At 50.2% G+C, this 26,491-nt stretch overlaps 1 protein-coding gene across 1 annotated transcript in view; it reads right to left on the bottom strand.

Annotated features, from left to right (window-relative positions):
* The window catches only part of LOC136379479 (WW domain-containing transcription regulator protein 1-like), a 68,624-nt gene extending 44,143 nt beyond the window's left edge, over window positions 1-24,481 (bottom strand). Inside the window, exons 1-5 of the mRNA XM_066346899.1 lie at window positions 24,452-24,481; window positions 24,165-24,263; window positions 23,312-23,386; window positions 23,067-23,209; window positions 22,571-22,707 (exon numbers count right to left, since the gene is read on the bottom strand). Of these exons, the coding sequence (XP_066202996.1) occupies window positions 22,571-22,707; window positions 23,067-23,209; window positions 23,312-23,386; window positions 24,165-24,263; window positions 24,452-24,481 (484 nt within the window). The remainder of the gene's footprint in view (window positions 1-22,570; window positions 22,708-23,066; window positions 23,210-23,311; window positions 23,387-24,164; window positions 24,264-24,451) is intronic.
* Window positions 24,482-26,491: the final 2,010 nt, after the last annotated feature.

Below are 26,491 nucleotides of genomic sequence, written 5' to 3'. Positions count from 1 at the left end.
GTCCAGACCAAGAAGACAAGTCTCCGGAAACCGCCACTTGGCTCCAACACTTCCCGACGACTACGGGATGGTTTTCCCTAGTCCTGGATCCCCCCCCCCCCCATTCCTTTATTGTACAAAAGGTAACTGATGTGTGTGCACAAGCATTTGCAGTTTTCTTGAGATTAAACGGCTGGAGGTATGTTTTGATCGACACCCAATGGAGATGGGGTAAGGGAAAATATGGGTCCTGTGAAAATACCCCCTTTTCTCCTTTGATGACATGCTCACTCAGCTCTTATCTTTATATTTGGTGACGTGGTCATTCAACTCTAATCTTTACATTCTAGTAAGTTATTTTGCTCTCACTGTTTAACAACAACAACAAAAGGACAACATAAAATTCTTGCGTACCTTGTGTGAATTGGAGGGTTTTAATGTTTTTCATTTATCATTGCCAAACCAAGGACAATTTTACAACCCTTTTGTACCTAGCTGTTACAGGTAGGGCAATCTATCTTTAAGGAGGGATACATTACTCTAAAAGAAATGAATCCTAGACAGTTTTCCCTGCAAGTCATGTGTCTTGTTGTTTGAATAAACTTCGTATAAGAAGTGAAAAAAAAAGTTTAGAGCACTTCAAATCTGACTTGCGAATGCACATAATAATAGGCATTAAATGCATTCTGCCTGATCTGAGCTTCAGGGTTTATGAGTCACAAACTGGTCATTAAAAAATTCCATTTCATTTGTAAGACGGTGGCCATCAACATTCCGTAACATTCCAGAACACACCGAAAATCCTCCCCCGGCCCCTGAACACACAGCAACAATGCTTTTTCTCCTGAGGAATGCCCCTTTAACCATTACGCCCATCAGGTTATCAGTGGGTATTTCACTTCATGAAGAGTCCATTTCTGTTGTTGCTTTCTCTTTCCTTCCAGAACACACTCCCTGCTCTGCCCGCCCCCCCCCATTTCATTTCGCTATTTTATCATCAGTGGTTTACAAAGCCTTTCTTCTCCCCACCACAGTCACTCCTGGGGGGCCATGCACTGACCCTAAGCTGTGCCATTGCCATGAGATCAGGCTGGAAGGGGCCCAGTCCACTGAGTCCAGGGTTCTCAAATGTTTCCCCGGCGGTAGGATCGTTCGTTCTCTGGAGCCCGATACAGGGCGGGGTGCAGCGGCGCCCCCCACGTGCAGGGGTGCATCCCACGCCGGCCTGTAGCTGCACGGGTGCTGGTGGGCGGGCAGCACCCAAGGGCAATGGCACGGTTCCCGGTCTGCTCAGAGGTCCACCGGGTCTTGCTTCCTTACGCTCTGCTTCCCTTGTTCATGTTTCTCACGTCCATCACAACATCATCAACACATCTTTAAAATCCGTTGACACAGCTTTTGGATACTAACTAAAGAAGTTAGTATCCCTTTGACACCCTGGCCTGGGGACCTTGGGGCACAATGTAAAGCCAAGGATTTTAGGCCAATTCCCACACTTCCGAGATGAAGCGGCATCGAAGGGTGCACGGCTCAGCACAGGGCTGCGGGCACGGACTGACAAAGTCAGGAGGCCCAGAGAGGATGCTGGGAGACCCCGGCTGGCATTAGCCCTGGCCTGCCCACCGTCGGCCATCACAAACATCTACTGAGTTAAATCTGGTGATGAGAAGCGTTTCTTTTTTCCTGTTATTAAAAAAAAACAAACAACGAATGCACATGAATGTATATATACTGCTCACAAAAATCAGGGAATGTTTCATTGCTTTATATAAGCTTCATAAAAGCCATGAAATGTCCCCTAATTTTTGTGAGCAGTATATTTCACTTCCTACTATAGAATGATGACATGGTGATGGGTGTTACCTGACATGATGGCAACCCGGCTGTGTGATCTGGTTTTACAGATGGTTTAAGGCAGGCGTCCCCAAACTACGGCCCACGGGCCGCATGTGGCCCCCTGAGGCCATTTATCTGCCCCCCCCCCCCCCCGCCACACTCCCAGAAGGGGCACCTCTTTCATTGGTGGTCAGTGAGAGGAGCACTGTATGTGGCGGCCCTCCAACGGTCTGAGGGACAGTGAACTGGCCCCCTGTGTAAAAAGATTGGGGACCCCTGGAAGGCGTTCTTCTTAAGTTCTTAAAAGAAAAGGGGGTGGGGAGGAGACAAAATCTGATAACTCTGACAAGTTCATTCCCTACTTCCAGAAGAAGCAGTGCCACCCTCGGGCCACCCTGGGCCTGCTCCCCCGGGGGGGGGGGGGGGGGGGGGGCCGCAGGAAGCGACGACACATAACAGAAAGAGGCTGCCTGCACACAGGTGCCCGGTGGCTCCTGACAGAAGCGGACGCGGCCACCAAGCATCAGAAGTGCTTCCGAGTCAAGACGGTCGGGGTGCAGCTACCGGTCTTTTCCTCTCTGTCTATGGACCGGTCACGGCTTCACTCACGTGAATGGCCAGCGTCAGGTGTCCGGCCGCCCTGTCTGATGGGAAACGCACGTCCTCAGAGGTGGAAAGAAACCCCAGGCTCAGGCCATCCCCCACTCAGTCACGACACAACGCAGGCAGAGAAGGCTGCAGGAGCGCCTCTCGCCCCTCCTGTGTCTCTCTCAGGTCCTGCCAACAATGAGCTGCTTGTTTCTCTTATTTCCCAGAAACAGTCTTAGTCGTCCAACAAGGTCAGCGGAAAAAAAAAAAAGAAGAAGAAAAAAAAGAGCAGCTTTTGACTTCAGGGCACATTTGGTTCCAAAAATCTGCAAAGTATTAAACCAAGAAGTTGCACCGACTATCCCAACCTCACACTAAGCTCTTTATTCCCGCTCCGGTGAGAACGGCTGGAAGGAAATTTCTCACCGGCTCTCCGGATCAGGCCCCCGGGCCCTGAGACCCCAGGGCGCACCCCCACATCCCCAGCCTTGCGGTCGCAAGCCTTGAAACGCTTCCGGGTGCCCCCGAAACTTGACAGGTGGCCCTCTGGTGTTCCGCCTGCTCCCAGCTGCACTGATTTCCCAGGGAACCTTACTTTTTTTAAGACCAGGAAATGAGTTCCCTACTTGCTACCCTGTCTGCCTGTCCCCACCGCCACGGAGTGGACACACCAGCGTACAAGTACCCAGGCCACGCCCACCTCGCGCACAGAGGTGATTGCCTGGAGCCCGGGGTTTTTATGTCTTCCTAGCTAATGCCTCCCCTCAAATGTATATTTTTATTAGTGTTTCAAGGATTTAGACGTCAGTTGTCATCACCGTAATGTAGCCAGAAAAAGCTAAAAAAAAAAAAAAAGAAAAAGAAAAAAAGAAGTTATCTTTCTGGCACGGTGATGTCTTCTGGATCCTTTTGCTGTAACGGCAGCACCAGAACAAGCTGCTCAGATTCCACCTGATTTCGGGGGTGGGGGTTTGGGGGGGGGGGTCTCCAGACGGATCAGCAGCAGTTGTCTGTCGCAGGGAGGAGCGCGTGCACGGGGCTAGCAGACTTCAGGCGACTCCTGACCCAACTCGGAACACGAGAGGAAGCCGGGAGCTTCTCGGGGCGGCTCCACAGAGCTCCCCTTTGTGTCTGAGTTCAAGGCCTCAGCCCAGCCACAGCGGCCAGACCAAAGCGGCCTCGGCGTCTCCAGACAATAGGTAGACTTTCGCGCCAGGCAGGAAATGGAAACTCCGATGCGTGCACTCCGTGTCTCGTTAGTCGGGAGAGAGAGTTGACTGTCGCTTTTTATGGGTGAGCTTTTCCTGAGTGGTTTTAAAACTCCTCCAGGTGCAAAAGTGTGGCTAAACCCAAGCTAAATATCCGAAAAGAACTTGACAGCTGTTTTCCACCAGAAACGGGGCAGGGGGCGGGGGGGGGGGGGGCGGACGGACCTTTGCCAGCGGGGCTGGCTCGAGCGTTTGATCCGTTTTCTTTTCATAACGTGCCATTTTAGTAAACATCTTTGTTATTTTAAAGAGCTCATGGAGCAGACGGGCTAGGAGACAGACAGAGGGCTGGAATGATTTATGAAAGAGAACAGGCCATTTGTAATCAAACACGGAAAAACGATCAACTTCACAAGAAGTCCTAGAAATGCAAACAAAATCAAGAGAGCCATTCTTTTCAGCCATCAAATGAGTGACGCGGCAGGAATTTACTCAGGGGTAGCGGGATCAGGAATCCTGGTAAAATGACACGTCCACTTTTAGGAATTTGTACACATGGGCGGTTTGAGGATTAGGCTCCTAGATCTAATAGGATGTCTAGTAACCCCCCCCCCCCAAGGTTAATTACCTTTGAAATGAAAAAGTACTAAAATGGTGGTAACAGCGGTGTGTCTGGATGGTAGGACTATACATGATTTTCCTCTTTTCAGCGTCCTTTTGCAGTTCATTTACCTCTTCGCTCACCAATGATCTGCGGAGCCCCAAGCAGGTGCAAGGTGCTGTCTGCAGGCTCCAGAGATACCAATGAGCAACATGGAAAGGGCTGGCCCTTCGGGGGCCTGTGGTCGGGTGGGGAGGTGGACAACAGCAAATACACAGCACGCGTCTAGGGCTAAAGGCTTTGAACAAACAAATGTGGAACTTTGGGGGCACGGAAGTTAAGGAAGACCTCTCTAAGGAGCTACTATGTGATCTGAAAAATAAAAAATAAACAAAAGTGAACCAAGGGGAGATATCAGTGTAGGGGCCAGTGTCGGCGGAGGGATAACCAGTGCCAAGGTCCTGAGGTGGGAAGGCGCGGACCTGCGTGGGCTGGGGGTAACGGAGTGAGCCAGGGCTGCCCACGCGGCTGAGGGGCGGAGGGGAAGGGCCAGGGCCCGTGGGACCTCGGCGCTGTGGCGAGCACTGCAGCCGGCCTGTGCTCGTGAGCGATACAAGCCTCCTTCTGGCTCACCGCTCCAGCCTCCTGGGAAGCTGCCAGACTATTTCACACACTACGGTCAAATGAAGAGTTCCGAAGAAACACGGAGTTGGGGAAACTCCGGGGATGCAGCCCCCCGGGGACCGGTGTCTGCGAGCTGCTGTCCCTTCCCCTTGTGTGGTGGGGTTCAGGGCCCTCTTTCAGGAAGAGGGGACGAGGCTTCGGGGCGGAGGTCAGGGCGTGGAGTCTAAAGCAGCTGTGCTTTTAAACGCTTCACAGGAGACCGGCCCCAAGCAGAACCCAAAACAAAACCTGTACTTCTGAATTCTGCTGGACGGGTGTGCCCAGGGGTTCTATTCCCAAACACGGGCGCGCGCGCACACACACACACACACACACACACACACACAACAACAACAACAACAACGAAGCTGCAGCTCTGGAAATTCTCAAGTTCATCCCTGACTCACAGCGGGCACGGGCTGGACCCTTGTTCCGGCTCCCGGGATTTCTGGCTGGTTCACCCAGTGGTTAGGGAGGGTTATAGAAAACGGCTCTGGTGTTCACTGTTGGGAGGTTTTTTGAGGACAGTTCTCTAGATCAGTGTTTCCCAACTGCCAGTCCACGGGCCGGTCCACCTGAAGTTTCGTGTTGATCTGTGAAAGAGTCCACCACCCCGATGCTGGATCCAGAGGACAGACCCAGTGACCTCAGTTAGCTTCACTCATGATGCGCAGGGTGCGCTCTGCCTGGGCGGTCCCTGAGATAACTCTACTTTCACCAGTCACTGAGTGTAAAAAGGTTAAAAACCGCTGACCTAGATCACAGTGTATAAATCATTTATGAGGAATTAAAGGGAGAACCCCTTCTTGAGCACCTGTACCTGGAAAAACTGATTTCTCCTCCCGACACGGCAAAGCCCCTTAGAACTCATGAATGCTCTGACTCCTGTAACTGAACAAACCGCCCTCTCTGCAAGAGCCCCCCTGTCCCCAAGTCCCAAAGCCAAATCTGCAGGTCCCTCTAGCAACCAGGTAAGGCATGTGGCATGCATGTGTCTCCCTGGCTAATATAATAATACACTTTGGCCCTGGCCGGTTGGCTCAGTGGTAGAGCGTCGGCCTGGCATGCAGAAGTCCCAGGTTCGATTCCCGGCCAGAGCACACAGGAGAAGCGCCCATCTGCTTCTCCACCCCTCCCCCTCTCCTTCCTCTCTGTCTCTCTCTTCCCCTCCCGCAGCGAGGCTCCATTGGAGCGAAGATGGCCCAGGCGCTGGGGATGGCTCCTTGGCCTCTGCCCCAGGCGCTGGAATGGCTCTGGTCGCAACAGAGCGACACCCCGGAGGGGCAGAGCATCGCCCCCTGGTGGGCGTGCCGGGTGGATCCCGGTCGGGCGCATGCGGGAGTCTGTCTGTCTCTCCCCGTTTCCAGCTTCAGGAAAAAAACAAAAAAAAACAAAAAAAACACATCCCATGGAAATAGTCAGTGAGGTGCACAGATGGTACTAACACAGATATTCATGGCAAATTAATTGTACAAAAAATAATAATAATAATAATACACTTCCCTCAGCCACAGTCTCCCTTCACCTCAACTCAACCCAGTTATTTCTACGTCCCCACAGCCTTTGGAATGAGGCGTTCTGCCAGAGGCAAGAGCAGGGAATAAATGGACGGAAGCGGCACATTCGTTTTAGAACTACAGCTCTGCGGACGTGGCGTCACAGGGGCGTTACTTTATCTGTCCGTTAAATGCTGTTCTGTGAAGCTTCACGGGGCAGGCTGGAAATGGCGTTTGCTTGTCACCCCTAGGGGCCAGGTTTGTATGACCTGAGGCCGTCTCTTCCAGAGACAGGGTGGACCAGAAAGCGTGGCTCATGTCCCCTGGTCTTGACGGAACATGCTTATTACAGAAGCTGGTCGGCCCAGGCAAACTCTGTCCTCCCCCTCCCCCCCATTGCCCGCCTCCCAAATGAGCAAAGCCAGTGTCACCCAGATGGGGACAAACTGGCACGTGTGTCTCCTGGCGGGGTGCAACGAGCACAGCACAGCATCACTCCCGGGCGTTCCTGCCAAGAACGTATAACCCCGACCTACGAGCAAGAACTGGGCAAGCCCGGGTCTAAAGACAACCTACAAAATAACGGCTTGTAGGCTTCAATGACATCAAGGTCCAGAAACACAGGGGCAGAGGGATTTCCTGGGGAAGATTCAGGAGACAGGACAACCAAATGCGACGTGGGACCCTCGACAGCCCCCGGGCCAGAAACCAAGACAGCCGTTAAGAACACTGTTGGGATAAGTGAAGAAATTTCTAATGTGGATGATGGATTAGATGATAGCAGTGTACCGATGTTACTTCCTGATTTTGATACGTCTACTGTGTTTATGTAAAAAATACGCCCTTTTAGGACATACAAACTGAAGGGTTTGGGAGGAGGGTACAGGGGCATTATGTCTCTAGCTTCATCTCAAAGGATTCAGGGGGTAAATATATATACATTATTACACAAAGAAAGGGAGAGGAGACAGTGTGGCAAATCATAAACCATGAACAAAGGCAAATCGGGCAGAAGGGTCCACGGGAGTTCCCTGAACTGTATTTGAAACTCTTCCGTGAGTGTCAGATTATTTCAAAAATAAAAAAAAAATGATATATTAAAAAGAAAACAACAACAAAGAGAAAAACTTCCCTATACACACCTTAAACTCCCTGGCAACAGAGAAGTCTCAGTGTGGCGGGGTCCAGAGAAACTGTGTTGCGCGGGGGCCGCTGTCCTGTGGTTGGTTCCTATCTGAGGAGGTCCTACTGACCAACGGCTCTGCAACATGACGGGGGTTTGCAGGGGAGAGACCCTGGCTGTGTTAGGAGCCACGTGATTCCGACACCTCATATTCTGAGTGTTTCCCCCAGCCTTCCCGCCTCCACCTCCAACCCCAACTGCTAATGCAGAAGTAATTCTGGGTGCAGGTGGTCAAAAGATACAAATTTCCAGTGATACAATAAAGACGTCCTGCAGATATCATGTAACACACGGTGACGGGCATTGATAATATTGTAACTGCATATTTGAGAGTTGCAAAGGGAGTAGATCTTAAAAGCTCTCATCACAAGAAAAAAAATTTGTAGTTCTGTGTGGTGGATGTTAACTAGATTTATAGTGGGGATCACTCTGTGATACACGCCCACATATCGATTCATTATGCAGTATACCTACAGCCAATATAGTGTTACATTTCAGTTATATCTCAGTTGTTATTGTTTAGTTAAAAAATTTTTATTTACTTATTGATTTTCCTGAGAGAGGAAGGAGAAAGAGAGGAAAAAAATAACAACATTGACCTGTTGTTCTACTTACTGATGCATTCATTGGTGGATTCTGATGTGCGCCCTGACCAGGGATCGAACCCACAAGCTTGGTTATCAGGACAATGCTCTAATCAGCTGAGCTACCCAGCCAGGGCTCTTAATTTTTAAAAAGGAGAAGAAAACACCCTTTTTAAAAAACAGACAGCCTGGGAAAACAGGAGCAAGGGCTGGCCTACGGGACTGGTGGACACAGTCTTTCAGAAGAGACAGCTCCGCAGCGCTACGTCTGACAAGACACCGGACTGAAGAATTGTAAGCTTTCTCGGGGAGGGTGAGGGGGGGTGGGGTTGCTGGGCCCCAAGAGAGTGAGGTGGCCATAAAGCTTGAGGCCCTCTGGTAAAAGGTCCTCACTTCCCAGGGTCACAGCTGAAGAAACGGCTCCGTGTTGGCATTCTTAATGGGGGTGGTGGGGGGGGACCTGACAAGCTAAGAAGGGCGGGGTGCAGATGGGAAGGGAACCGGCGAGCGAAGGGTCCTGCTCCAGGGAGGAAGGTCTCAGGCCAATGTCATCCTGTCTTCACACAGTCTGGACCCTGGGGTCCCCTCAAACTGAAGGGGGCGGGGAAGACTTGTGTTTAAAAGCGAACGAGACCAGCGGGGTCTCAGAGGGGCGCGCCTTGTCTGCCGTGTCCCGGGCAGCGACAGCGGGAAACAATGTGAGGGATGGACGGAGGCGAGGCGCGCAGGACCCTTCCAGGGGCAGTCGTCCCGAGTGCGCCCTTCCGGAGGACAGGGGGGACGGGGAGACCCCGGGCATCGGGGGAGGGAGGCCAGCTCCGTTCCAGCTCACCCCGGCGTTGGCGCAGTGGAGAAAGGCGCAAGTAGAACTTTCTTTTTTCTTTTTGATAGCTACAGGGTGAGCTTTGAAGCAGTCTAAGGAAGGTTTGGGGGCCAGGACTAAACTGGCTGCATTAAAAAAAAAAATTGTTTTCCTTTATTTTTATTTGTTTCCAGCTCTGCAAATATTTAACTCTTGGCAATATTGAAAACCCGCAACTCAGTCTTCACTGGTGTCTGAGAAATAGAACAACGCTGGAAAGGAAAAGGCTGAAAATAATATACACGACATACTAATAGTAAAATAATGACATGCACGACAGGGAGCCCTGTGAAGCAGAGGAACTTCAATCCAAATGAGACTTCCCTTTACGGCTCAGTCAGAAACATCCAGATACGCAGGCTGCCCCAGGGTGGGGGGAAGACCCGCAGCCTGGTTACTAACGCACTCCCTCCGAGGCAACCTTACGTCGTTTTTTGTAAAAGAAAGTAGCACCCCAAACAAATCCCTCTCCCCAACATACACACACACACCCACCCACACACACAGTGCATGTGCAGACAATTACTTGTTCAGTTGCATGAAAGCAAACTAGGTCAAAATTGTATTTTTAAAGAAATTGTTCTACTTTACTATCAAACATTCCAAAGAAAACTAGAGAAAAAAATAAGGGAATTAAAGGAAAACACAAAAAGTTATGTCCAATAATTTTAGTGCATCGTCCTTCAAAATGGTAAAAAAGAAAAGAAAAAAGAGAAAAAGAGAATCAGCTTGTATGTCTCTCAGCAGAAGAACTGGTTAAATAAATTGTGGCAGTCACGTAACGGAATATCACACAGCCATCAGCATGATATCATGATGAATAAGCGAATCCTCCCAAGTCCATTCATAACGTTAAGAATACATATAAATTAAATGAGAATCCAGTCTATACCCTTCAGAATGATAAAGGCTAGAAAGTCTGGTGGCAGATATTGTTGGCCGGAGGAGGGGGAGAAGCACTCGGACTCGCTGATGCTGGGAGTCCACATGGGTGTCATCACCCTTTTGGAGGGAAGAGGAACTTCCCTTACAACTTCAAATGCACGTCACCTTTGATGCAGGAATTCCACCACTGCAACATTACCCTCTACGTAAATAGCATATGGCACAAGGTTTTATGTACGGGGATACACACTGTAGCATTTTTTTTTTTTTTAAATAATAGCAAACAATCAGCTAAGAACCTACATGCTTAGCACAGGAGATTGGTTAAATAAATTATGGTACACAGTGGAGTGAAACAGTACCTACTGCTAACAAAGAAGGAACACATCAGCAAGCCCTGATTTAGAAAGCTAAGAGATACTAAGTTCTGAAAAGACATATATGTCCAAACATGCACGTACACACGTAGAGGATTTCTAGAATACTCAGGAGCCTGCAGCGGTTGTCTCTCTGGGAAAGAGAAGAAGGCTGGGAGTTCTAGTGTGAAGGAGACTTATCTCTCACAAATACTCTTTGGAATGTTTGTAAGTTGTTGTTGTTTTTTTCACTTTAGTAAGAGGAGGGGAGGCAGAGACAGACTCCCGCATGCACTCTGATCAAGATCCACCCAGCAAGCCCACCAGGGGGCGATACTCCGCTGCAACCAGAGCCATTCCAGCGCCTGAGGCAGAGGTCACAGAGCCATCCCCAGCTCCCGGGCCAACTTTGCTCCAGTGGAGCCTTGGCTGAGGGAGGGGAGGAGAGAGACAGAGAGGAAGGAGAGGGAGAGGGGTGGAGAAGCAGATGGGCGCTTCTCCTATGTGCCCTGGCTGGAAATCGAACCCAGGACTTCCCCTGCTGGGCCAATTAATGCTCTACCACTGAGCCAACCAGCCAGGGCAGAATGTTTTAATTTTTTGCCATGTTTGTGCTACTTTGCCAATAAAACCAGCTAATCAAAAAAAAAAAATACTGTAGAAAACAGCATTTGACATGGAAAGAGACAACAGGGGGTGGGAAAGAAGGCTACAAAAAAATATATAGAGGATTTTCCAACCTTTTTTGTTTATGTCTATGTTGGAAAAAGACAAATATAGGAGAAAAATGTTAGTGTGATTTTGAATGATCAGATTACAGTGCTCTATATTTTCTCATTTATTTTGGCTGATCACCCATATTTGTACAGTGACCAAATAAATAGGAATTACACAATTTGGGGGAAGATTCTTGAATCTTGCTGCCTCAGAATGCTCAGGATCTTATTTTTTTCCTTTTTCTTCCCCTAAAACCAGGAAGAGAGCGCTAAGCCCCCTCTCCTCGGCACCCAGTGAGAAAAGACGGGGCAGGCCTTTGTCTTCCCGGCTTCCTCTACGGCACTGTTTGGCTGACGCCATCACAGAGAATTATTCAGAGCCAAGCGTGGAGCAACAGCTGTCCCCGACCACCAGCAACTGCAAAACACCCAGGGCATAAACTTAGACTTCCAGAAAGAACGAAGAAATCAATCTTCCTGTGGATATGGGGTGGGGGAGGTGATGACCACCACAGGCCCCAAAGAGCAGGTCAGAGGAGAGCGTTCAAATGCCACAAACCCCATCCCAGAATCCTTTTGCCTCGAACTTTAGGCGAAATGCTCCACAGCAAAGATGTTCCCCAGGGCAAACCACCGGAAGTCAGCCAGCCAGCAGAGAGCACTGAAACGGTCACAGCTACTCTTGACACTCTCCAGGGAGGCCCACAGCTCGGTGACGAGGCTCGGCTCCGTCAGACATAAATCCATACATGGAGGGAGGGCCCCCAGAGAAGCGACTCGGGAAGAGCTTGACCGGCCTTCTCCTCCTTCCGAGGAGGCTCTGCTCTTCTTCGGGGTGGGCGGCGCCCCTCTGGAGTGCCGGGCCTGAGAGGGCAGACGTTCCAGCCAACTCTCGGGAAGTGAAGTTTAAGGCGGGCTGCCACTTACCCCATGAACTCAGACAGTACGGTTCATTAATCTGAATCCCAAACTGAAACTTTGAAGTTTCCACTTGGTATGATTGGGGGTCAAAACTTTCTGCCTGACTGGTAGTGGTGCAGTGGCTAAAGCGTTGACCTGGGACACTGAGGTCCCAGGTTCAAAACCCCAAGGTCATGATCATCAACATGATCCCATCCATGGTTGCTGGCTTGAAGCCCAAGGTCGCTGGCTTGAGCCCAAGGTCTCTGGCTTGAGCAAAGGGTCCCTGGCTTAGCTGGAGCCCGCCCCCGTCAAGGCACATATGAGAAGCAATCAATGAACAACTAAAGTGACACAACTATATTCTCATCTCCCTGCCCCCCTCAGAAAACAAAACGAAACAAAATAAAAAGCAAAAATGTTCTGAAAGTGGCTTCAGTGTCCACATCCCCAAAGTGTGCACTAACACTGGCAAGTGCCAAAGACACAAATGCCAATGTCACAATTAATGTCTATTTTGGACAGAGAAGCCGGTCAAAGAGTTGGTGAGCGTCCCTGGAGCTCTCTTCGGGTAACTCAGTGTAAAGACTGAATAACGGAGTTGGTTTTTGCCATTTATTACGGTGGCGTCCCCGCACCTGGCTAAAAACAGCCCCCAGCCTCAGACCCCACCCTGCGATGTCTGAAACACGACCTCCCAGGGTGGGACCCAGGCAGCAGCCCACCACCGTCCTCGGGGGAGCGCTCAGACCGCAGGATTCCGAAGGGGCGTGTCTGACACGCGCCCTGTGGGTCCAGTCCCTGCGCGAGCTGGACGCCCACTCGGAGAACGCTGACCTTAGAGACGGGGGGGGGGGGGGGGGGGGGACTTGGTGACCACAAGGCGGGCTCGGTCCGCTGCCGAAGCTTGACGATTCAAGGTTCCGTCCCTACTGCTCCTGGGCGGTGGGGGTGGAGGGGCCGGAGCCTTCTTCCCAGCCCTGCATCCTCCTCTCCCCCCATAAACACTGCGCCCATCAGCTCTCCTTTCTTCCTCTTCTACTTACGATACGAGCTGTGTAGCCATGTTACAGGGAAATCAATAAATAAAGGGAATTACCCCCAATCTAAAATTCTTACTATAATCACTATTAACACTAAAAACCACAGAAATGACTTACTCAATAATACATTTTGGCTACAGAATGGCGCACCTGTGCGGCCTCAGGCACTTGGCCAGGGGCTAGAAATAACAAAGACTGGGGCCAAATCTTGAGGGAAAGAGAAACTGGGCAAAGTTTAAAAAAAAAAACCAGAACAAAATTATAACCATAGCATAAGCAATCTTGCCTGCTTTATAAAATTAGGCTGAGCGAAGGTTCCTGTGTGCCATTATAACTGTGATTCTAATGGTTAAACTATATTTATTTTTGCATGGTGGGCATTTAATGGGGGGGGGGGGGGCTATATTATAAATAATGCATCTATAGGCACCGTTTCCCAAAGTGTTTGTCTAAGGTGCTTGGTAGGGGTTTTATTTTAAAGGATATTTTCTTAGGAAAATTGTGGCATCAGTCAGTTTTTTTTCATGGCTCTTGAGACTTCTTCTTATCAAACAGGAGATTTTTCTACCTAAACTTCACACAATGACATGTACAAGTCTTCATCACCTCCTCTTCATACAGCAAGATAAATGAAACCCGACTTAAATAAAAACCCGTGTGCACTGAGGTAAACTATGCCCTGAAAACACACGATTTCTGCGCGCTCTACTGCGTTCCAGTTCGTATTGCGCAAGAGGGACTGAGCAGCTGGGAATTCGTCTCCAGCACCCACTTCACCTTTCCCTTAAAAGCCTGGAAAGAAAAGGAACTGGAACGAACCTTTTTTTGAAAAACCCAAAGAGTGGTCTCCAATCATTGTGACTAGATTGGAGCAAATTTTGACGAGACGGCTTCCTCCAAATCTACCTTAGAAGAAATGATAATATTAATTTTCCACAGAGTTTAGAAAACTATTCTCTCTTAGTCTAACAAAAAAACAAACAAACAAACAAAAAAACCCCCCGCCTTTACATCCAAAACAAATACAGACTAATATTGAACGTACACTGGAATTGAAAAATAAAGTTCAAAAAAGAAAGAAACGCTCTCTAGCAGAAGAACCCTTTCTTCCCCCATTTCCTGTGCCCAACAGACCTCCTCACCTTCCCTAAAAACGGGCTTCCCACCACCCCAATCCAGCCAGCACCCCTCACCTCCACCCTCCCCCTCCGGGTCTGGAGGTTCAGTTTGTGTGTGTGTGTGTGAGTGTGTGTGCGCACGCGTGTGTGTGTGTGAGTGTGTGTGTGCACGCGCGTGTGTGTGTGTGAGTGTGTGTGTGTGCACGCGTGCGTGTGTGTGTGTGAGTGTGTGCGCACGCGCACGTGTGCGTGCGCTAGTGCAATTCAGGCTAATTTATCCTGCAGAAACCACAAAATTCAAAAAGTAGCGAGAACACCCCACCTGGAAAAGACACGGTAGCCAGATGTGTCTGCCATGAACTCACCACATAAAGTCGATGAGGGAAAGAAGAAGGAAAGAAAAACAAAACAAAACAAAACAAAAAAAACACCACCACCAACTCACTGGAAAAAGAAAAAGAGAAAAAGATATCCTATGGATAAATCTGCCATTTCACAAACTTTTTCTGGCTACCTCTTTCTATATGCGTTAAGCAAGATGAGGCTCCGTGATTTGCTTTTGATACAATGGTTTTAAGTGTCTCTGTACACTTCCTAGAGGGAAGATTGAGCCAACTGAGCAAATGAGCCCAGACAAGATTTCCTTTCCATCTTGTCTTGAAAAGCATGCTCTGGAAAAGAAAAGGGGGGGATGAAAAAGGCACACATATGTTTGTAATTTCAAGTATAGATGAAGACAGACCTGCAGGACATCGACTCTGCCCAGGGGATGGCACACTTTCAAAGGGGAGAAGTGTGTGCGTGTGTGTGTGATTTCTAAAAAATCCTATAGCATTAAAAATACACCCTGGCTGCACTTACCCAATAGCTTCTAAACCGGCTCGGGCTGGCAGCCTGGTGAAGTTTTTCTGCCGTCTTTATTTTTCCTGTCCTGTCTGGGGGTGCTGGCCGCCCCAGCCGGGGCCTCACTCCAGCACAGAGGTCGCTGGCATGTGCTGGGACTCCGCGCAGCACAGCTGAGGATGGCTGGGAGTGTCATCACCGAGACGGCAAAACTGCCGGTCACTTTTCTCTTAGCAAAAAACATTTTAAAACACGGGGACATTTTAAGTGGCCACACCACAAGCAGGATCCTCCTCTTCAGTTTCTCACCACTGCTTGTCTGGAGGTTAAAGATTCTTTTCTTTCTAAAATGTTATTTACTTGATTTTGGGAGGGGGGGGGGAACAGCAATTTGTTGTTCCACTTACTTATGCATTTACTGGTTGCTTTTTTTTTTTCAGTAGAGACAGAGAGAGAGTCAGAGAGAGGGATAGATAGGGACAGACAGACAGGAACGGAGAGAGATGAGAAGCATCAATCATTAGTTTTTCGTTGCGACACTCTAGTTGTTCATTGACTGCTTTCTCATATGTGCCTTGACCACGGGCCTTCAGCAAACCAAGTAACCCCTTGCTTGAGCCAGCGACCTCGGGTCCAAAGTGGTGAGCTTTTTGCTCAAACCAGTTGAGCCCGTGCTCAAGCTGGCAACCTCGGGGTCTCGAACCTGGGTCCTTCCGCATCCCAGTCCGATGCTCTATCCACTGCACCACGCCTGGTCAGGCTACTGGTTGCTTCTTGTGTGTGCCCAGACAGGGAAGCAAACCTGCAACCTGGTGCACTGAGACAGCGCTCTGACCCACTGAGCAACCTGGCCATGGCTTTAAAGATCACCGTGTTTCCCCATGTATAAGACGCACCTTGTTTCGGGTCTAAACCCCGGGTGCATCTTACACAGTGGCTGTGGCATTTCCAATGCCATAGATGGAGCTGAGGACAAGATAATGGATGGGAGTTTTGACAGTGATGAGGAGTTGTATGAATTTTATGATAAAACTTGAGTTCAATCACTTTATGTAGTACATTTTTTTTTTCAAATTTCGGGTCCCAACATTAAGGTGTGTCTTATACATGTGGGAGCATCTTATACAGAAGGAAATACGGTATTTTCGTTGTGTGTAAACAGTAAAAGCGTGGGAACCACGGCTGGGTTTCCTGAGAGGTGAGCGCCCACAGGCCCTTCCTTCAGCGCCCAGGGGCCAGACACGTGAGGGGAAACCGGACTGTCAGCGAACAACCAGGTTGGTTTGTTTGTTTAACTTGAATTTCCTGGGGTGACACTGATTAATAAAACTCGGTTTCAGGTGTACAACTCTGCAATACACACGTCATCTGTACACTGTACTGTGTGTTCACCACCCAAGTCGAGTCTCCTTCCACCACGACTTACCCCTCTCCACGCCCTCTCCTCCCACTCCCGACCCCGGGGGCCTGTCCTCCGCGAACACGGAATTTTAACGAGACGTACGCGGGGGCCTCTCTCCAGGCCAGTGCCGAGGCGTGGGCGGCCTAACTGCTCCGCTCGGCTGCCACGAGGCAGGTACTCTCGCTGCCGCGTTTTGACAGAGCAGGAGAATGAGGCGCAGAAGGGTTAAACAACAAAGCCAACCGAAGCTCAGTTCTGACGTCACGTTCTTCCCAGGAACCACGATCGAGGTCCTGTGCCCGCCGGTCCGCCATCACCGCCATCACCACCTATCATCTCAACGTTTTTTTAGGCAGGTCCACTTTCCCAGGCCCGTGGGTCAATGTGTTATAAACAGGGACCGTGCAGGGTCTGAGATTTTTCTATTTCTTTTTTTTTTTTTTTTTTTTTAGAAAGTTACATTTAAAGGGGGGTGTTTTTCTATTTCATTTTTTTTAACTCCTTCGAAAAATATAGCAGTTATGAACAGTAATTAACCATTACCAACAACCTATGAGGAAGATGTGCAATCCTACCCAGTTTGTGTTATGGAAAAAAATAGTTCCGGCCCTGGCCGGTTGGCTCAGCGGTAGAGCGTCGGCCTGGTGTGCGGGGGACCCGGGTTCGATTCCTGGCCAGGGCACATAGGAGAAGCACCCATTTGCTTCTCCACCCCCCCCCCCTCCTTCCTCTCTGTCTCTCTCTTCCCCTCCCGCAGCCAAGGCTCCATTGGAGCAGAGATGGCCCGGGCGCTGGGGATGGCTCCTTGGCCTCTGCCCCAGACGCTAGAGTGGCTCTGGTCGCGGCAGAGCGACGCCCCGGAGGGGCAGAGCATCGCCCCCTGGTGGGCAGAGCATCGCCCCCTGGTGGGCGTGCCGGGTGGATCCCGGTCGGGCGCATGCGGGAGTCTGTCTGACTGTCTCTTCCCGTTTCCAGCTTCAGAAAAAAAAAAAAAAAAAATAGTTCCGCAGTCCCGGTGTGAGTCCTGTTCCCTCTTCGCAGAAGCCGGGACCACAGGCCGGCTGTCGGCCCCCAGGGTGGAGGCCAACACCCCGCCGTCACCTCTCCTCATTACTGTCTAAAGTCCTCTGGGCCCCCCTTCCCCTGACGTTCACTGGGTCCCCCTGGGCAGCCGGACTCAAAGGTCACCAGCCTGCTCAGACAGGCTCCAACTGACAGACACCCTAAGTTGGCAGATGCGAAAACAAAAGTTTCAGTTAACAACTAGCCAGAGCCAAAAATGGTTACTTGAAAGAAAAAAAAAAAAAGTGGAAAAATTTTGTTTTTCCCTTTTCCCCCTGCAGAGTATTCGGTGTCTGATACGTTGGCGAGTTAGACACAGCCACCTGCCGTCCTGGAGAGAGACGGACCCCGGGGCAGCCGGACAGAAGGACGTTCCGGTCTCAGCACGCCGCTCATCTGGGACATCTTGAAGCGCTAGGGTTTTTTTCTCTCCCCACTAATAATACCTGGTTTGACTTACAAGCCCCATTTCAGGAAGGGGGTGGGGGGGTGGGAGGGGGGGTTGAAACACTTCCACCAGAGGGCGCTATCCTCACTGGAAGTTAAAAACACGGGTTCCTAATTTACAGCACTTTGCACTCAAACTCACTGAAAAGAACATTTTTTTCCCTTTGAGAGCTTTTACAATAAACAATGAAATGGTCTTCATATTTAACATTCTATAATTAGCTAAAATTAAAGTCTTTCCACAAGAAACAGAGATGATAATAAGACTAAAAATACTCATTTCCAGCTTATTATATGCCAGGTATGGATATAGGCAGTTTACATATATTAACTCATATAATCACCTCATACAAAAACTTTACATATGGGGAAACTAAGGCACAATTAAGTAACTTAATGGAGTCACCAAGCTAGTAATGGGCAGAGCCAGGACTTAAAATATCACAGTCTGACCCCCCCAAGTCCACGAACCTAACCTATAGAAAAACATAAAATCCTAATAAAAAAGAGATTTATTATATCACAGGTATAGAAATACATAAAATTAGCTTATAAAAAGAACAAATTCTATCATTTGATAGATTTTAGAGACAGGCAGGGAGAAAGAGAGAGACAGGAACATCAATCTGTTCCTGTCTGTGCCCTGACCGGGAATCGAACTGGCAACCTCTGTGCCTTGGGAAGATCTAACCAACCGAGCTCTCTGGCCAGGGTTATTACCTGTATTTTGACATCCTTCTCACACATACATAATACCTCCCAGTGAAGAGGAAATGACACTTAGGTTCACGTATTTGTCAGCTATATTGCATTAGAAACTAGATTTAAGAAGTAAGAGAGAGGTAGCGCAGTGGATAGAGTGTCGGGCTGGGACGCGGAGGACCCAGGTTTGAAGCCCCGAGGTCACTCGCATGAGCGTGGGCTTATCCAGCTTGAGCACGGGGTCACTGGCTTGAGCATGGGATCATAGACATGACCCCATGGTCACTGGCTTGAACCCAAAGGTCTTTGGCTTGAAGCCCAAGGTCGCTGGCTTGAGCAAGGGGTCACTCGGTCTGCTGTAGCCCCCCAGTCAAGGCACATATGAGAAAGCAATCAATGAACAACTAAGGAGCTGCAACGAAGAATTAATGCTTCTCATCTCTCTCCCTTCCTGTTTGTCCCTATCTGTCCCTCTCTCTGTCTCTGTCAGAAAAAAAAAGAAAAAAGAAGTAGGAGGAGGGGGAAAGATATGTTCTGGTCAAAAGGTAAAAAGAGAAAAAAAATCCAGTTGACGTAAAACAGACACAGTAATTTTGAATTGTATTCAAAGTAATAATTTTATATACTCTTATTTTTTGTATTTTTCTGAAGTTAGCGGGGAGGCAGTCAGACAGAATCCTGCATGAGCCCGACTGGGATCCACCCCTCATGCCACCAGGGGGCGATGCTCTGCCCATCTCAGCGCCCAGGCCAACTTTGCTCCAATGGAGCCTTGGCTGTGGGAGGGGAGGAGAGAGACAGAGAGGAAGGCGCGGCGGAGGGGTGGAGAAGCAAATGGGCGCTTCTCCTGTGTGCCCTGGCCGGGAATCAAACCCGGGTCCTCCGCACGCTAGGCCGACGCTCTACCGCTGAGCCAACCGGCCAGGGCCCACATTTGTATGTTTATATATGCTAATGTATATGACAGAGGTATATTACAATATATAGAATATATGAAGACTCTGATAGACACCTATATTTCTAAAAAAATAAAATACTATATTCTAAATCTTCAAAAAAAAAGAAGAATCTGTTCTTTGTATTTTTAAAGACTGATAATACAGAGTATAAACTACAGGCAGACCTACAGCTTGAAATCAAATATTCTGAGTTAAGTATTTGGCATTAGGACCACCTTGTGACTCTGAATTGTCCCCGTCTTTGGGGACACATTCCTCCTGTTTCCATCTACGGACACATCTGTGATTCTCCGTAGGCTAGCAGCACACTCGTAATGTGCGCATACTCAAATATTGTTGGAAAAACCCCAGAATGCGTGTCTTGAGAAATTATTGCCCCAATTTATTCAAAATCTAGAAAGTAAGCTATTTTATTCAACCAGAGGCAAACTGATTTCAGACATTTAGATTACAATTTTTTTGGACAGACATTACCAGCAATGAGCTGTGTGTGTGCGTGTGTGTGTGTGTGTGCGTGTGTGTGTGTGCATGTGCGTGCGTGTGTGTGTGCGTGTGTGTGTATGTGCGTGTGTGTGCAGGCAGATTCACACGTGCCCACAGTATCAGGTTTCAAGCACGTAAGGCCCTTTTTTAGTCTACTTCCCACGTGTTGCACAATTTTTGAAAAGTAACTCCAGGGTTTTACATACTAACAAACAACACTAGTAGCTAGATGTCCATCAGCTGGGAGCTAGTTAGATAAGCTAATTATAGCATACCAACATGTTGGGCTATTCGACAGTTTTTTAAAATTCATTGATTGATTTTAGAGACAGAGGAAGGGAGGGAGACAGACAGAAACAAGGATCTGTTCTTGTATGTGCCCTGACCGGGGATCCAACCCACAACCTTGGCACACTGGGACAACGCTCTGACCGACCGAGCTATCCTGGTACGGAGACAGCGGTAGGAAAATCAAGACGCAGAAGAGCGGGTGTGATACGCTGGCCTCTGCATGTGACTGGAAACACTGGTTGACTCCAGGCAACACAGAAGGGAATCAGAGGAAGATTTACTTGTTGAATACCTTTTTGAAAAAATGTTTAGCCCTGGCCGGTTGGCTCAGTGGTAGAGCATCAGCCTGGTGTGTGGGTGTTCTGGTTCGATTCCTGGTCGGGGCGCACAGGAGGAGCAACCACCTGCTTCTCCACCCCTCCCCCTCTCTCTCTTTCTTCTGTTCCCACAGTCATGGCTCGATTTGTTTAAGCGCTTTGGCCCCAGGCAGTGAGGATGGCTCTGTGGAGCTTCCACTTCAGGCCCTAAAAATAGCTCGATTGCAAACATGGCCCCAGATGGGCAGAGCATCGAGCCCAGATAGGCATTGCCGGGTGGATCCCTGTCGGGGTGCATGTGGGAGTCTGTCTCTCTATCTCCCCTCCTCTCACTTGGAATAGAGAAGAAAAAAAAAAAGAAAGAATGTTTAAATTGTTCCAGCCAGGTCCATAAAAGATTTTTTTCCAATTATAGTGATTATAAAATTGAGGTTAACCCTTGATCATCGGTTTTTAGAATTTTTTTTTTAATTTTTTATTTTATTTTATTTTATTTATTCATTTTAGAGAGGAGAGAGAGAGGGAGAGAGAGAGACAGAGAGACAGGATTAGAGAAGGGGGGAGGAGCAGGAAGCATCAACTCCCATATGTGCCCTGACCAGGCAAGCCCAGGGTTTCGAACTGGCAACCTCAGCATTTCCAGGTCAACGCTTTATCCACTGTGCCACCACAGGTCAGGCCTGGTTTTTAGAATTTTTAATGAAAATCAAATTGTTAAAGAAACCCTGAAACTCTCCTAATGTTACCCAACGTGCGGTTTTGATTTTCCTTGTTTTGTTTACTACACTTGCATCCGCTTCCGACTCGAGCTCCAGTGTCAGGGACAAATGACTCACAGGAGGTTTGGTTTACCACGGCTGGGAGACACGGTGATACCGTTTTCCTTGATCTGACCCTTAGACAAGTACCGCCACAGAGGTTATTCTAAGTCACTTGCTTCTAGCTTATATCTGCAAGCTTTAAAATGGCAGGGCCCAACTTCCTGGAAGAACAAACAATATATTTCCTTGAAGCGGACTTGGGTCGACTGAAGTCCACGCTCACTTTGGCCAAGCCACAGCTTGAGGGAAGGGGTGCCCATGGCTAAGGGCGTCCCCTCCTGCCAATTTAACAGGAGGGTCTTCTCACTCTCTCCAGCTAACCGCTCTGGGCGCAAAGCGATATCGAGACATCTGATCTTACATGGAAATGTTCTCTGAAAACAGGACCACCTGATAGAAAACTTTCAAATTGGCCGTCTCATTTATACCTCTGGAAGAAGGGAGTGACCCCCACAAGGGCTGATTGGTCCTGTTGCTAGACTGCGTCAATTACACTGAAACATTCCACGTGCAATGACAAGGGAGTCACTCTATCCCAGGGCAGGTGTGGTGAGAAGCCAGGGGTGGAGAGGGGTGGGGGTGGGGGGGATCCGTTCTAACATCAAACCAACCTCGGGTCGGACTCGGGCTCTGCCATCGAGCTGTGTGACTTTGAGGACGTCTCCCCATCCCATCAATAGTGAGAATGCTGTCACTTCTTGTAGGACTGTTGTTGGGAGGGGTAAATGACATGAAGCAAGAATACACCTATGCTGGTATCAGTCACACGGTAAGCAAAAAAAAAAAAAAAAAAAAAGTGGGAGGAGGAGGAGGAAGGAGGAAGGAGGAAGGAGGAAAGAGGAGGAGAAGAAGAAAAGCATTTGAGGCCACAGCTATTCCTGTTGGCAGTCTCCGGGGACCACATTCACGCAAAGGACCGTGCGCCCTCCTTGCTTTAGTCTGCATGAGGACCGGAGGCCTGTGTGTGTTTTCAAAAGACTTCAACAAAGGCCATCGGAGGGGGTGGCGGGACTCTAGTGGAAACCCTAGGTAGCCTGTCACAAACGAGCACCGAGGCCGAGAAAAGAGAGGCAGAGGTGGTGGGCGGGTAACGCACCCACAGGACGGGAAGAATGCTCTCTGGGCGCACAGGTGGGCGCTGAGGCGAGCAGAGCCCCGAGCCCCGAGCCCCGAGCCCCGCGGCTGAACGCCGGTGCATTCCTCGGCGAGTCCGAGCTTGGCTTACCGAGATTGGGCTGAGACACGGCCATGGACCTCTGGGGCGCCGGTGTGGAGGTGGCAGCAGGGTGGAGGCTCATGTGACTCAGGGGCTGACTCATCACCTTCCTGGGGTCATGCCACGTGGTGATTTTCTCTATGTGACTAAAAGAAGGAAAACAATTATCTTCTTAATTGCTGGCATCATTATCGTGATCACCAATAACAGCACAACGGTTAAATGGCTTTAGCCCTCCTCCCCTCAGGATCTGCTTACAGGCAGCTGACAGCTCATCCATTGTCCTTGTTTGCATCCAAGCTCGGGTCACTTACCCTCCACCCGAACTGGGCCACGCTGGGGATTCTGCAGGTGACGCTCCGCTCGCAAGCCCCTCACCTGGCTGTCCCAGATACCCGTATGTGCAAAAAACCCTCTTAAGGGTTTTCGGCCCTCCTGGGGACAGACACGCCCCGGTGTCCCTCTCCACAGCCCAGGGAGCCTGCGTTCCCAGCCGCGTGGGTACTTGCGGCCACCCAGCCCCTGGGGCACCACGGCGTGAACCCCTCGGAGGCAGGGCCGCCGGCCGGCCCCCCCACAGTCTCGGGGTTCTAGGTCTAACTGACATGATGAGGATGCCTCCGCCTGTCCTGGGCCAAAGTTGGGGCCCTTGAAACCAACCTCCTAAACGTGGCGTTACTGACAGCTCCTCCCACGGGCAAAGCACGGCGAGGTCGGCGTGGGTAAGACACAAACCCTCAGCAGGCTTACGTCCTGCGGGCCACGCAGGGAGGCGGGCACGCGCCAGGTGACGGAGACGCCGAGGCACGAGGATGACAGGACAGGCTGGGAGGGGCACCCACAACTTCCTGCACGTCCTCGCGACTGCCTCTCCGAGAAAGGAGCCCAACACAGCTCCTGCCCGGAATCTCCACCACGTCCTTAGAAGGACGGACGCCCAGCCACACCTCCCTCCCATCCTCCCAACCTACATCGCAAGCCACTCTGCCTGCCTCGTATAAACTTTGTGCCACGCCATGGGCTCTCCCCTTTCTTTTTGAGAGGTTCGCTATCTTTTTGAGAAGTTCACTACATTTTTCTTTTCTTTTTTTTTTTTTTTTTTTTTGTATTTTTCTGAAGCTGGAAACGGGTAGAGACAGTCAGACAGACTCCCGCATGCACCCGACCGGGATCCACCCGGCACACCCACCAGGGGCGACGCTCTGCCCACCAGGGGGCAATGCTCTGCCCCTCCGGGGCGTCACTCTGTTGTGACCAGAGCCACTCTAGCGCCTGAGGCAGAGGCCAAGGAGCCATCCCCAGCACCCGGGCCATCTTTGCTCCAATGGAGCCTTGGCTGCGGGAGGGGAAGAGAGAGACAGAGAGGAAGGAGGGGGGGGTGGAGAAGCAAATGGGCGCTTCTCCTATGTGCCCTGGCCGGGAATCGAACCCGGGTCCCCCGCACGCCAGGCCGACACTCTACCGCTGAGCCAACCGGCCAGGGCCTACATTTTTTCTTTTAAGGGTGAGCACACTGACCTGGTGCCACGACTTTGTTTTAGGAACTGCGTCCAGAGATCTTTCTCTGTTTAGCAAAGACGGCACACTGCCCACAGACACTGACCGTCGGCCCTTGGCCCGAGGTCTCACAGCGAGGCCGGCTCTCCCGAACCAGCTGGCCGCGGGGGGCCTCCTGCACCCACAGGGAGGCGGGCAGGCTGCACTTCGGGCAGACACCCCTAAATCACAACAGCGGCCTCCGCTGGGAACCACGCTTCCCGCTGCACCCCCAGCCGTGTGCGTCTCTTCTTAGGGTTCTGTTTCCTCACATTTAAATACCGCGCTGCCTGTGCCAACATTCCTCCTCTTCAGAGCTCTTCATCCCAGACGTGACTGCCAGGGGGAACTCACCCATTGCCTGGACTGACAACGGGGTATCATTGTCCCAAGAAGGCCTGTGAATGAGTGTGGGTTTACAACAAAAAAAGGGAAGGGAAAGGAAGGGAAGGGAAGGGAAGGGAAGGGAAGGGAAGGGAAGGGAAGGGAAGGGAAGGGAAGGGAAGGGAAGGGAAGGGAAGGGGGTCAGCCTTCGTTAAAAAAAGAAAAGCAAAATTAAGTTCAACTGCTGAGTTTCACTATTGTAGGAGCCATCAGCAGTCTTCAACAAAAAGCCTGACCTGTGCTGGCGCAGTGGATGAAGCGTCAACCTAGAACGCTGAGGTCGCCAGTTCAAAGCCCTGGTCTTGCCTGATCAAGGCACACACGAGAAGCAACTACAAGTTGATGCCTCCTGCTTCTGCCCCTCCCCCTTCTCTCTCTCTCTCTCCTCTAAAATAAATAAATAAATAAATAATAACAAAGTCAACACTGTACTGGGCCCTGGCCGGGCAGCTCAGTGGGTAGAGGATCATCCTAACACACCCAGGTGGCAGTCTGGATTCCCGGTCGGGGCACATGCAGAGATTAACTCAGGAATTCACAGATGAGTGGAACAGCAAATCAATGTTTCTCTCTCCCTCCCACTTTCTCAAATCAAGAAATAAATAAAATTTTCTGTAAGAATGAAGTAGAATAAAATCAAAGAAAGACAATTATATATATATATATGTGTGTATATATATGTATATGTGAATTTTAGGGAAAGAGGAAGAGGGAGATAAGAGAGACAGAAACATGAATTTGTTTTAGGAACTGCGTCCAGAGATCTTTCTCTGTGTAGCAAACAGAGAACATCCCCTGTTCATGTATTCATTGTTGATTCTTGTGTGGGCCCTGACCGAGGATCAAACTGTCAACCTTCGCATATGGGAACCATAGTCTAAGCCACCCTGGCAGGGCAAACCAAAGCTATCTTGTTTGGAACAAAAACAAAAAACAAAAAAAAAAGGAAAGAAAAAATAAACAAATAGAGAGGAAGAGACTGAACTAAAGAGATCAGAATCAATGACCTAAGCATGAAAAAGAAATGGAAAAGAAACAATGGTCTCAGCTATGCCTCCTGTTTAACAACTGCAATTCTATTCAAACCGTTCATAAAGTCCCTCTTGTCAACGTCTCTTGGTCTGCAGAGACCGCTAGCCCTTCAGGGGTGCACAGCAGGCCTTCGGGGTCTCAGTCTGGGAGACTGCTAGCCCTTCAGGGGTGCACAGCAGGCTTCAGAGTCTCAGTCTGCGGGGACTGCTAGCCCTTCAGGGGTGCACAGCAGGCTTCAGGGTCTCAGTCTGGGAGACTGCTAGCCCTTCAGGGGTGCACAGCAGGCTTCAGGGTCTCAGTCTGGGAGACTGCTAGCCCTTCAGGGGTGCACAGCAGGCTTCAGGGGTGCACAGCAGGCTTCAGGGTCTCAGTCTGGGAGACCGCTAGCCCTTCAGGGGTGCACAGCAGGCTTCAGGGGTGCACAGCAGGCTTCTGGGTCTCAGTCTGCGGAGACCGCTAGCCCTTCAGGGGTGCACAGCAGGCTTCAGGGGTGCACAGCAGGCTTCAGGGTCTCAGTCTGGGAGACCGCTAGCCCTTCAGGGGTGCACAGCAGGCTTCAGGGGTGCACAGCAGGCTTCAGGGTCTCAGTCTGCGGAGACCGCTAGCCCTTCAGGGGTGCACAGCAGGCTTCAGGGTCTCAGTCTGCGGGGACTGCTAGCCCTTCAGGGGTGCACAGCAGGCCTTTGGGGGGTGCACAGCAGGCTTCAGGGTCTCAGTCTGTGGAGACCGCTAGCCCTTCAGGGGTGCACAGCAGGCTTCAGGGTCTCAGTCTGCGGGGACTGCTAGCCCTTCAGGGGTGCACAGCAGGCTTCAGGGTCTCAGTCTGCGGGGACTGCTAGCCCTTCAGGGGTGCACAGCAGGCTTCAGGGTCTCAGTCTGCAGAGACTGCTAGCCCTTCAGGGGTGCACAGCAGGGTTCAGGGTCTCAGTCTGCGGGGACTGCTAGCCCTTCAGGGGTGCACAGCAGGCCTTTGGGGGG

The sequence above is a fragment of the Saccopteryx leptura genome, chromosome 8 (genome assembly GCF_036850995.1).
Source record: "Saccopteryx leptura isolate mSacLep1 chromosome 8, mSacLep1_pri_phased_curated, whole genome shotgun sequence".
NCBI lineage: Eukaryota > Metazoa > Chordata > Mammalia > Chiroptera > Emballonuridae > Saccopteryx > Saccopteryx leptura.
The sequence above is the reverse complement of the archived record's forward strand: the minus strand, read 5'-3'. Positions and strand labels throughout refer to the sequence as shown.